The 12,687-nt window shown below is 32.6% G+C and overlaps 2 protein-coding genes across 2 annotated transcripts; one reads left to right on the top strand and one right to left on the bottom strand.

The window, feature by feature from the left end:
* Positions 1 to 2,966: 2,966 nt before the first annotated feature.
* Positions 2,967 to 10,714, top strand: LOC149905840 (uncharacterized). The gene is made up of 2 exons (XM_090105548.1): positions 2,967 to 3,016; positions 9,409 to 10,714. Exon 2 carries the CDS (start codon positions 9,421 to 9,423, stop codon positions 10,603 to 10,605), a length of 1,185 nt encoding a protein of 394 aa, XP_089961674.1. The 5' UTR covers positions 2,967 to 3,016; positions 9,409 to 9,420; the 3' UTR covers positions 10,606 to 10,714.
* Positions 5,218 to 8,280, bottom strand: LOC149905841 (uncharacterized). Its single transcript, XM_090105289.1, has one exon. It carries the CDS (start codon positions 7,772 to 7,774, stop codon positions 6,257 to 6,259), a length of 1,518 nt encoding a protein of 505 aa, XP_089961415.1. The 5' UTR covers positions 7,775 to 8,280; the 3' UTR covers positions 5,218 to 6,256.
* Positions 10,715 to 12,687: the final 1,973 nt, after the last annotated feature.

Raw genomic sequence — 12,687 nt, 5'->3', positions numbered from 1 at the left:
ACTTATGACGATGGTACCTAATTCAATGATACCATAAACTATAAAGAATTAAATGGAATAAAAGACTTTATTTTATTAATAACTAGCTGTGCCCCGCGGTTTCACCCGCATTGCTCTGCTCGTGGGCGCGTTCGTCGGTCCTAACGTGATGATACATAATATAATATAACCTACCTTTAACCTTCCTCGATCAATGGGCTATCTATCACCGAAAGAATTTTTCAATTCGGACAAGTAGTTTCTGAGATTAGCGAGATCAAACAAACAAACTTTCAGCTTTATAATATTATAAGTATCTATAGATATTATTTATTTAAGGCTAATAAGGACTGGATGGAAGTTCATCTTCTATTCAAGGTGTCCCACTATTGGTATACTAAGCGCGAAGGGACTTGTAGTTTTGCATACACTGATCACGTAAAAATACTTATACTATGTACAACAAAATTATGCCAAAAATTTTTTTCTTAATTTTTCCTTTAAATCCATGTTTTCGTCTCTAGCTTCGTGCAGCTGACATATACCGCTTCGCCAATGTGAGCATTTTTGTCTATGAAAACTAATCTTAAACGATTGCGGGTGGCAAAGTTGAGCGGGTTGCTTGTTATGGGTGTACACATAGAGTTTTAAGAAAACATCTATTTGTCAAAAAAATTCGTCTGGAATTTTATAAACTTATTTTTTACGTAAATACTCAGCGTAGGTATGCAAAACTATAACCTCCTTGGGGCTTAGTATACCGTTGCTGGGACACCCTGTAGCTATATTCATTAATGCTATAATACTTTAACAGTTCTAACTAATACATTTTTATATAGGTAAGTTTTTAATTAAGCACTACTAAACTTTTAATTCTCTGAGGAATTCTATTGTATTACTTAATTATCTAAGGGCCGATTTTTCAATCCTTGGATAAAACTTATTCGTCGAATAATGTATAAAACTACCATTTTAAAAACGTATTCTAATTGCCCATAATTGACAATTTACGTGACATTTTAATATTAACGTGTAATACTTTAGGTATTGGACGGATAAGTTTTAACCAAGCATTGAAAAATCGGCCCTAAGAACAATTATACCATTATTAATGAATTTTTAATTTTCGTTATTCGGAAGAATTGCATTTCAATTTTATTTCTTTTCCTTGTGTCATAACAATCAATGGGTGTAAGTTAAATTACGTTATAATTCTTCTATTTACAATAGGATAATATTCTTCATAAATTTTTAAATATTTGATGGAATACCAAATATCCCTAGACTTAATTATTGATGTCTGTATCAAGATAGCCTTAACTATTTTTGCATATTTTCTACTTACGACAACATCGATTATTAAATAATAAATGATATCAGAATTGACCAACTTTAAGGAGGGAATATAATAATTATATAATATAATTTACGTGCTCGGGACTCACTCAGAGATCTCTTTAAGAATACTGGTATCCTTACTGCACCATCACAGTACCTATATATTTAACTAGCGGTCCGCCCCGGCTTCGCCTGTGGTACATGTTTACGTTTTCTCTACATAAGAACCATCCTCGTACTTCAAGGAATATAATAAAAAAAGAATTATCGAAATCGGTTCAGCCGTTCTCGAGTTATGCGCTTACCAACACATTTTGCGATTCATTTTTATGTATAAGACTAGCGGTCCGCCCCGGCTTCGCCCGTGGTACATATTTACGTTTTCTCTACATAAAAACCATCCTCGTACTTCAAGGAATATAATAAAAAAAGAATTATCGAAATCGGTTCAGCCGTTCTCGAGTTATGCGCTTACCAACACATTTTGCGATTCATTTTTATATATAAGATAATATTTTGCATGTACACAAAAACGTCGACTTACACAAAAGAGTAGGAGATAGACAATGTGGCTTGGTTGGTAGTGGCCCTGCCTTCCAAGCCAGAGGTCGTGGGTTCGATTCCCACCCGGGGCAAATATTTGTGTGATGAACATAGATGTTTGCTCTGTGTCTGGGTGTTAAGTATCTACATATATAAGTATTTATTTAAAAATTATATATGTATGTTTATCAGCCATCTGGTTTCCATAACACAAGCGAAAGCTTAGTATGGGATCAGATTGTGCCGTGTGTGAAAATTGTCTTGAAATATTTTGTAAAATTGTAAAACTGACATGATTTAAAAGAGCAACTATGGAGTTTCTTGCCGGTTCTTCTCCATAGATACCTACTGCTTTCCGAATCGGTGGTACCTAAATTTAAAAATATGTCATGACGTTCCAAAAGTTCTTCTATAAGAAGTCTAATTGAATAAATAAATGTTTGAGTTTGAGTTTAAAAATCTTAGCCTTACTCCATAACGATTTTGCCATGACTTTTTTGATGAATTTTTACTCTCAAGTCTCAACGCGCCTATAGAAGTTTCACCTCAAAATAACCCAAGAAAACATTGAGTGAGTATAATGTAATCTCATTCAATGTCACGTATATTACTATTTACTTCATTGATATTTTTCTTTTTTAATCAATTATACCTATAATATCTATAATTTTGCTCATTTCCATTCTAATATTATCATTTATCAGCTATTTTTGAACAGATGCTTCGCCGGGAACATGGTCGGAGTTGTGCACCTATGTGTGGTATGGTTGTTATCGAATATTTTATATTGTAACTAAATCTGGAATAACAAGAAAATGTAAATATTTCACATTACACGTAATAATTTTTATCTAATCTGTTACCTAACTTTCATGTTTGCCTTTGTGATATAATTATTTTGATGATCCCTAGGTACCTACTATAATATATAGAAGTGGATTTTTTTTTTGTTCGAATGTGGGTTTTTCGTCTTTTGTGGGAATCGAATCACAAAAATGTTAATATTTTAGAAAATTCTAACTGTAGTGTACTGTGTATTGGACTGGTATTGGTTGTCTCATACGCTTACGTCATATGCCAATCGCGTAGCGGCCTGCGGCGTACCGGCCGCGGCAGTCGGACGACTAGGTGCGGACGAGGCGTGTCGTCAGTGTTGGTGAGCCTTGATTAGTATCCCAGAGCAGTACAATACATGTGGCGACGAGGACATTAGTGAGTACATGATAATAACAATAAAAATGAAAAAAATAACGGAAAGGTGACTAGGTGACAACTCAAACAAACAAACTCAAACTCAAACATTTATTTATTCAATTAGACTTCTTCTAGAAGCACTTTTGAAACGTCATTGAGTACATATTTTAACATTTACCACCGATTCGGAAAGCAGTATCTACGGAGAAGAATCGGCAAGAAACTCCATAGTTGCTCTTTTTAATCATGTCAGATTTACAATTTTACAAATTACATATGTAATAATATCATAATATTATATTATCATAATATGCCAAAGAACTGTCCTGTGGTTTTTACGCGACAACCCTCCATGGGTTTTTATCTTCCATATATTCCTTAATACTGTAATAGGCTCTCTTGACAAGTACATTTTTTATATAAGATTTAAATTTAGAACTACTTAACTCTTTAATATTATGAGGAATTCTGTTGTAAAAGCGTATACCTTGGCCCATAAATGAATTTTTAACTTTAGCTAGCCGGAATAATGGCATTTCAATTTTATTTCTGTTTCTTGTGTCATAACAATGTCTATCTCCTACTTTTGTGTGTAAGTAAGCGTTATTATGTACATATAAAATATTATTAAATATATACTGCGACGGTACAGTAAGGATACCAGTATTCTTAAAGAGATCTCTTAGTGAGTCTCGAGCACGCAAATTATATACAGAGCGTATGGCTCTTTTCTGTAATATAAATATAGTTTCTATATCTGCAGCCCTGCCCCATAGCAGAATTCCATAGGACATTATGCTATGAAAGTAGCTAAAGTAAACCAATCTAGCCGTTTCTTCATCGGTGAGATGCCTTATTCTTCTAACTGCATATGCAGCTGAGCTGAGCTTAGCAGCGGTGGTGGTAACATGGGCCCCCCATTGAAGCTTCTCATCTAATGTCAAACCAAGAAAAACAGTCGATTCCACAGGGTATAATACCTCCCCGTTTAAAATAATATTCCTTTTCACCTTTTTTACATTTGGGAGGATAAATTCTACACAATTTGTTTTTTTTGTATTTAATAGTAAATTATTAGCATTGAACCAATTGGATATGCGTAAAAGAGCAGAGTTTACTTCGTCAACATTTGTGTCATGTCTATCCACATTAAAAATTAATGAGGTGTCATCTGCAAACAGTACTATTTCACACATATCCTGCAAATAATAAGGTAGGTCATTAATATACACTAAGAACAAAAACGGTCCTAAGATAGATCCCTGCGGAACACCTATGTTAATCGGCGCACCGCGAGATTTCTCTCCATTAACGACAACGGTTTGTACCCTGTTCTGAAGATATGAAGCTATGAGATCCTGAGCTAAACCTTTGATACCATAAAAATTTAGTTTCCGTAATAGAGTGGAATGTTCTACACAGTCGAAAGCCTTAGAAAGGTCGCAGAATATCCCCAAAGCATTCTTTGAATTTTCCCATGCTTTGTATATATGTGACAAAAGAGCTACTCCGGCATCAGTTGTAGAGCGCCCCTTTGTGAAACCATACTGTTTGGCGTGCAGTAAACCATTTGTTGCAAAATGACTATTTAATTGGTTTAAAATTAGTTTCTCGAAGACTTTGCTCAAAGTTGGTAATATGGAAATTGGCCTATAGTTATTACTGTCTTCTTGGTCACCACTTTTAAATAAAGGAATAACTTTGCTAAACTTTAGTAAATCAGGGAATATACCACAGTCGCAACACTGATTAAATATAAACGCTAGTTGATTGGCAATGTTTTCTATGATATTATTTACTAAATTTACAGACATACCCCAGAGATCACAGGTTTTTTTTAAATTTAATGTTTTAAAGGTTTTAACAATTTCAACAGCAGTCACGTGTCGCAATTCAAATAATTTGTTACACTCAGCAACGTGATCCCTCAATAAAGACTCTGCAAGCGCTGAAGACGAATTTAAATTCTTAGTTAAACTAGCAGGGACACTACTAAAGAAATCTTCAAAAGCAAGCGCAACATCAGCACTTTTGTCAATGACCCTACCAGAGTTGACAAGTTTTATGGTACTATCGTTTGATCGGATTTTGCCCAATTCACCATTAATAATTGTCCAAACCGTTTTAACTTTATTGTCAGAGTTGCGTATTTTGTTTCTGATATACAAACTCTTGGCAGTGAAACAAACTTTTTTAAATGTTTTTGAATAATTTCTAACATAACTAAGAAATGACAAGTCTTTGTTATATTGTTTCATACCATATAACTCGTAAAGAATGTTCCTGCATCTGTGTATACTAGGAGTTGCCCATTGGCTGAATGGTAAATCCTTGGTAATAGTTAAAGATTTAATTTTAAATATTTTTTCATATTCACTATGAATGAACTTAAAAAGATTTGTAAACATTTCACAAGGATTTTTAAGAAAGGATTGATTATTCAGGTCAGGTAGTTTATTATCAATATTATTTCTAAATGTATGAATGCCTTTTCTAGTTATAGGCCTAACATTAATTCTTTTAAATGTAGGTATGCAATCCCATTCAAAAACTACTTTCTGGCCACAGTGATCCGAAGTTAGCGTGTTGAGAATATATTTTTCTAAACATTTGCAATCACAGTATATATTATCAATACAAGTTGCAGAAGTAGGTGTTATTCGTGTGGGCTCATCAAAAAGTTTATACAGATTAAATGAATGAAACAAATTAACTATTCGTGTTGCCGTTTGTGTGTGTGAAAGTAAATCAATATTAAAATCACCACATACTATTACCTTCTTTTTGCTCCTGCCTAAACGCTTTAATATTTCTTCCATGACTGTCTCAAACAAATTATAGTCACTGGAAGGAGGTCTGTATACGCAAACAATAATGTAACGCTCAAGCTCAACACAGGACAGTTCAATGGTGCGTTCTACAGAAAGGCTAACAATGTCAGTTCGTTCCTTGCATTTTAAACTATTATGTACAAAAATAAGAGAACCTCCATGAATAGCATTTGTCCTAAAGTATATACTTATTAATTTATAATTATCAATATTTATTAACAACTGACATTGTTTAAGCCAATGTTCTGTTACACAAAATATTTTAATTCTATTATGATTTAAAAATAATTCTATTTCTAACAATTTGCTAGCCAAGCCTTGTATATTTTGATGTACAATGGAAAAAGGCTGCTTAGCTGTTGTCTTACATACTAGTTTAAATCTAGCTTAGGGCTAGTTTGTCTATCAACACTTAACCTAGGTTGATGTATATAATTACTACTACATAAAATTATAGTAGATCGATGGTCTGCTACTGAACATGTATCAGACTGGTTAATAATTTTATATGCTATTAACATAGCAAGTTCTCTCTTATATCTAGATGGCAGATACACTGTATTCTTTGTCAAACAAAAAGATTTTGTACAAGAATTTATGTCAAAATATATAAATGCATCACTATGATGATTTGTTAAATTATATAATTTTAAATTGATATTATAGATAAATTTGTTTTGATTTTGTGTCAAACCAGGCAAATATGGCAATGTACACAACATAAATTTGCATTTTGTCTCACTACTAATTTTCAACATTTTTTGAAATCCTATATCAATGTCATGTTTTTTTAAATTAAAACTATCTCCGTATAATATAATAACAATACTATTTTCCTTAAAACTAAAATTATCTAACGAATTCATGATATATGTAAATGAACTATTAGGAGTGCAAAAATTGGTTACTTTATGCCCTAAGTTGTTAAGCAAAGCGCCAAATCCCTGACCTATATTATCTGACAACACAACAATTTCCTGCATGGAAAGATGTTTTGTTTTACTAGATGAAATTGTTGCCATTGGTTGAATACTATGTATGTCAGTGCAGTCAATGGGCTTATGGGGCGACGGTTGCTCATTGTCACTTATAGAACACTTACATACATAGTTATTGGTCATAGACTCGAAGCGATCCATATTTTCATTGCCTAACTTTATTAAGTAATCTGCCTCTTTTATGTGTTCATTAATTTGTAACTGGGCAGCAGAATATTCTTGTTTGAGGTCATGCAATGTATCATTTAATGAGTCTATTTTCTCCTGAAGTTCAGTAGTTTCTACTTCATATATCATTTTATAATGTTCTAAGTCCCTATGGTATCTATTTAACTCTTTCAAAAGGCTTTTATTTTTATTTTGCAATTGTGCTACATTTTTTAATGAAAACCTATTTCTAATAACTAATTTAGTGCGTTTAATAAACCTACTTAATTTGAGATATTTTTTTAATTTATTGTGTGAATTTAACTTGATTTTTCTATTGTTTTCAAAGCCACTTAACTGTCCACATTCAAGCAGTTCACCAAAAAGACTGTTGGATGAATTGCATAGCCGCTTGGAGTTATCCTCCTGAACCTCCATTAAACTGCATTCCAGTTCAACGATACGACTGAGAGCCTTCTCGTGGTCATTGGAACACTGTTGGAAGCTGTCAACAATGTCTTGAAGGGCTGTGCATTTGTTTTGGCTGTCCATATATTGAGTGTGGAGTTCAGCTAGCTCGGCCTTCAGACTAGTATTCTTGTTTATTATTTGCTGGATTTCTACCTCGTGTTCCTCTCTCTCCAGCAAGAGTTGTTCACACAGGGATTGAGAAGCCTTTAAATCCTGTAGTGTGGCCTTTAGTTTGTTTTCCATATCTTTGGCCACTGCCTTGCGGGTCAGCATGTTGTAATTTTAGTTGCTGAAACAGGTGAAATAGATGTTAAAAAGTGTATATAATAATATGATACAATTAAAACAATTTTGCTTGTGTTAGATAGGTTTAATATGGTTTAATTATAAGAAAAGAGTAGATAGTGAATGGATAAGATATAGGTTTTGTATTAGAACTGAAGTATATTTTGTCTGGAGCTATTAGTTTTTGTCCTCTAAATTGCTTCCAACTTGTCAAGCAAAGTGAGACGATAACTATGCGCTCATGTATTTATTGTGACGTTACTCATAAAATATGAGCAGTGTTATTAGTTTAAATTAATGTGAATGTTGTGTGTATCTATAAATAAGATATATTAAAACTAGTACTCCCCTGGTTTTATCCAAGAAGAAATTCGAATTTGAATTTCCGTTGCCGTTGACATCCACGTTATACAAAACGCAGCTTCAGTCACGTAATTATACGTATTTCACATTAAATAACACTTGTACGTTGATAAGATATTTAACTATTACTAATTTATACTGTTTTTACAAGTAATTATTGAATTTATTATGATTTTTGAATTTAAAACTAAGGAGCTGATATTCACTCAGCTGTTGACATCTGTCATACACCAAAAAAAGTATATTAATTCGTCGTTTGTAGTTAATTATTGAGATTTTATATCTTGGCTTCCTAAACATTGTAGTTATTTCCAAGTTCCAACCTTTAGTAGTGGAATTTAGAATAGGACAACAACAACAACAGTTATAAAATATAATACCTATAGTCAAAGATCCGAAGCTAAATCGACTAGGCTAGAATAGACTAGAATAATAAAAATAGGTCTCATTCTATTATCACCCCGGTGATGGTCGATTTAAGGTTCGGATCTTCTACTAATACATCAATAAATGTTTAATATTTACCTTTAAATGACTGCGTTAGAACTTAGAACATAATAAACAAATTAAGTAGGTACCTATCTAACCGTACAGGCTTAGATCAAGCGTACTTACCATCGACCACACAACCACTACTGTCGGTACGGCGTACAGGCATGTTTTTTTTTGTTATGCTTCATACGTAATCCGTCAAAATTAGTGAACTATCTATTGTTTATTGTTAATTGGTTAAATTGTTAAATGTATTAAGAGTAAAAAGAAAGTCATTCATTGAACAAGATTCATTACAACAAAATATAGTACTATTGGACAATATTTAATTTGCTCGTGGTACAACAGCTCACTCTTCCTTAGACATTACATGAATTTTATTGTTACACGAATAACATTTTATTTAATATAGTGATATAAAGAGGAATATGTTCAAATTAAACGGGTATATTATAGGGAACAGGAAAAGTGTGTATCTGAAATTGGTATAAAAGTATGGGTGTATAAAATAATATGTATATTGTTATGCATTTATTGATTTTAATGATCGAGTTACAACTCGACCTTACTTGCTTACAAGCAAATAATAGCGGCTTGATAAATCGCTGAAATTGGTACCTAAATTACTTGATACATTGAGTAAAACCACCTACAAAAAGCAGATTAAAATCTGATCATTAAATTGATTGATTGAGAATTGAGATTGGTCGATATGTTACTGAACAAGTTTATAAACGCTGTTCTCTAAGCAGATTAAAATATTTCAGATCGCCCCAAAGATGTCACTGCCCTCACTGGAGACGTTTGGCTGTAGTGGTGAATCTACTTCGGTGGGTGTACGATGGGAGCGCTGGAAAAGAGCAAGTCTTACACATTTTGGTGGATTAGACTTACAAGAAATACCCAACAACATACCTGGCGCTAATGTTGAGCCCAGTGAAGGTGTTCATGTGTTCAAAGTAGCTATAACAAAATTAGATTCTTACTTTGCTCCACAACAAAGTAAGCTGTACGAACGACAGGTATTTCGGCTTCTTAAACAAGAACCTGAGGAAACGTTTGAAAAGTTTTTAGGACGGTTAAGGAAACAAGCCGATAAATGTAAGTTTACTAACAAAGATGAATACATTATCGACCAAATAACCGAGAAATGTCACCTACACGAACTGAGAAAAAAGATACTATGTATTGGAGATGAAATAACATTGGACCGTGTTATTACAGAAGCAAAAGCATTAGAAGTCGTAAGTAAACAGTTAGAAGAATTTAAAAATCCTTCTAAACGAAATGGGGAATTAAATAAAGTTGACAGCAAATACAAAATAAATTATAATAAGCCAAAGTATGTACAACATGGATGTGGGAGATGTGGCAATCCCAGACATGCGGGAAATGATACTAATTGTCCGGCAAGAAATAAAGAATGTCTCAAATGTGGCCTTAAGGGTCACTTTAGGCAGTACTGCAAGACTAGACAAAGCTTCAAGAGAAAAGGAGAAATGGATAGACATGAATTTAAAAAAAGTCGTTTTGATAAAAAAAAGATTAGAGATATTGACCAAGTAGGCAATAAAACAGAAGTAGAAAACGAGTACGTTTTTCATCATGATAGCGATGCTGAAATTGACTGTATCATTGGAGGAGTGAAAACTTCGATGCTGATTGGTTCGGCCTGCAAGCAAAATTTGATAACAGAAGTAACCTGGGAAACGCTGAAGAAAAACAAAATTAATGTATATAAGCAACATCCCAACCCTGCTGTTTCATTTGTGGCCTATGGAAGTACTACACCACTCAAGCTAAAAGGATCATTTAAAGCTCGAGTAGAAATAGGACCGCGATTCGAAAACTCAACCTTCTATGTTGTTATTAATGGTACAAGAAATATCTTGGGGAAGACTACTTCTATGGCATTAGGAGTATTAAAGATCGGACTAGACGTCGAAGTTAACCAAGTACACTAGGAAATATTTCCTAAATTCAAAAATGTAGACTACTTATTCATTTACCGATTGATAATTCAATTCCACCTGTATCACAACCATAATCACAACCCTACAGGTAATAGGAAAATAGATTTAAATATATCATAATATTATATACTATGAAAGTAAAATGTAAGTTCTTAGTAAGTAATTGTTTGCTAGTAAATGAGAAGAAATCTATGATTTTATTATAATATCTTCTTGATAATTTGATTGAATATTATTAAATACCTACTTAATTTAATACGTAATTATGTTATTTGATTTATCAGTAAAACACTATGATGCATTAATTATCTTTGATCATTTTATATTAAGGAATATCATAGTATCAGAAGTAGGTTCTTATAAGTGGGTATAGGTCTACCAGAATCTGATGGCATATTTATATTTAAAAATAAAAGATTTTCATGTGGCAACTTTATTTTACAACTATCAAATTGGTTGTCAAATTATTTGTGTTGATGATTAATTTTTAGGATTTTGTCTTCAAAATCTTCAAAATGTTGATAAAACCGCTGCGATCACAAGCAAGAGGTGTTGTTTACAATGTGTATAGAAAAATATTCGATGAAGAAGGCTCAAACACATCACAATTTTCAATTTCAATGCGCGTGAAAGATTTTATTGCTAAGTTGGACTTACCCGTTTTGAGACTTTAAATTAAAATTGTTATAAATAGGTATATAATATTGTTTGTTGATTAAAATATAATTTTATGAAAACTTATAACAGGAGTTTCTAATTTGGCTATTTGTCAAGTCCAAGGTGTACAAATCAATTTTATAATGTGTTAATACTAACGAAAATAAACATGATTTTATTTTATAAAAAAATATAAACAATCGTTAAATAAAGTAACTAAGTTTTGATCTGCATTATCATTACATCCATATTTTCACATGCCATAATGATAGGTATATATTCAAATATAGGTATGTGTAATGAAATGAAATGAAATGAAAAATGAAAATGAAAAAACCTACATAATATTACGTGGATATCTCATTATTAAATACAGTATTATCCACTTGTGTAATATAACTAATGATATTGAGGACAAAATAAAAAATAGATATAATTTGGAAAATCCAAAAGTGCACGCCTCATAATTTTTTTTAAATAAATATTTATTAATTATTATTTTTGTTTATTTAATAACAATTAAACCACATCGAATCAGACCCTGAAAAATGAAAGGGTTCTATTCCTGAGCATACTCAAGCGTAAGAGAAAAAAAAAGACTCGATTAGTAAAGTATTTCGGTCGCTATCGTGTTAACAAGAAAAAGGATCCGCACATACAGACACACGGACGTCCAAGACAGAACTTTTTTAAACTGTTTTTTAACTAGTTTAAATAACAAAAATGACATCAAAAATATCATGAACGTTAAAAATAGTGTTTTTTCTTAATATGTGTGTGTATGTATTATCTTACAAGTGCAATGTATGATACATAAAGACATTTTAAGTTTGAAAAATCAGGTGTTTTGCGCGAAGTGACAGTAGTACCCACCTCAACGCTTCGCTTATGAGGCGTGCAATACGCAGTATCAAGATCGTTCAGTCCATTTTCCCTAGGGTTGCACACTCAAAATTTTGATTTCCCTAATTGCCATCAGATTCCCTAATTGCCATCAGGTTTACCTATATCCCCTTTAGTTCCTGTGTTGAAAGAAAACGGAGAAGTCCGTCAGCTCTTGTCAGCTCTATTCTATGTGATAATGATTTTTCATCGCCATACAAAATTTCAGCTCAATCGGTAACCGGGAAGTGAATCACATTTACCTACTTGCTAGATTTCTATAAAGTCGTCGAGAAATGACAAAAATGCTCATAAAATAAAAACTACTGTTTCTACCCGAATAAATTGTTGTATGGGACTAATTCGAAACTATTCCGCATCAAACAAAATAATAATCACGTAAATCTGTTCTGAAACAAGTCGGTTAAAAATAAGGCGACCTCATCACTGAACAGGCGGTTCTACCAAGCAACGCGTCGCAGCTATTACCTTCTATTAAAAGTTATTTAAAGACTGCTTACCTACATTCCAATT

Source organism: Colias eurytheme, chromosome 9 (genome assembly GCF_061535395.1).
Source record: "Colias eurytheme isolate Ceu_HAF_F1 chromosome 9, ilColEury1 Martin Lab GWU primary, whole genome shotgun sequence".
In the NCBI taxonomy this organism is placed as follows: Eukaryota; Metazoa; Arthropoda; class Insecta; order Lepidoptera; family Pieridae; genus Colias; species Colias eurytheme.
This window is presented reverse-complemented; position numbering and strand designations above follow the sequence as displayed.

Coding starts and splice junctions, on each gene's coding strand:
- LOC149905840 (XM_090105548.1), top strand. CDS start 9,421: ATGTCACTGCCCTCACTGGAGACGTTTGGCTGTAGTGGTGAATCTACT.
- LOC149905841 (XM_090105289.1), bottom strand. CDS start 7,774: ATGCTGACCCGCAAGGCAGTGGCCAAAGATATGGAAAACAAACTAAAG.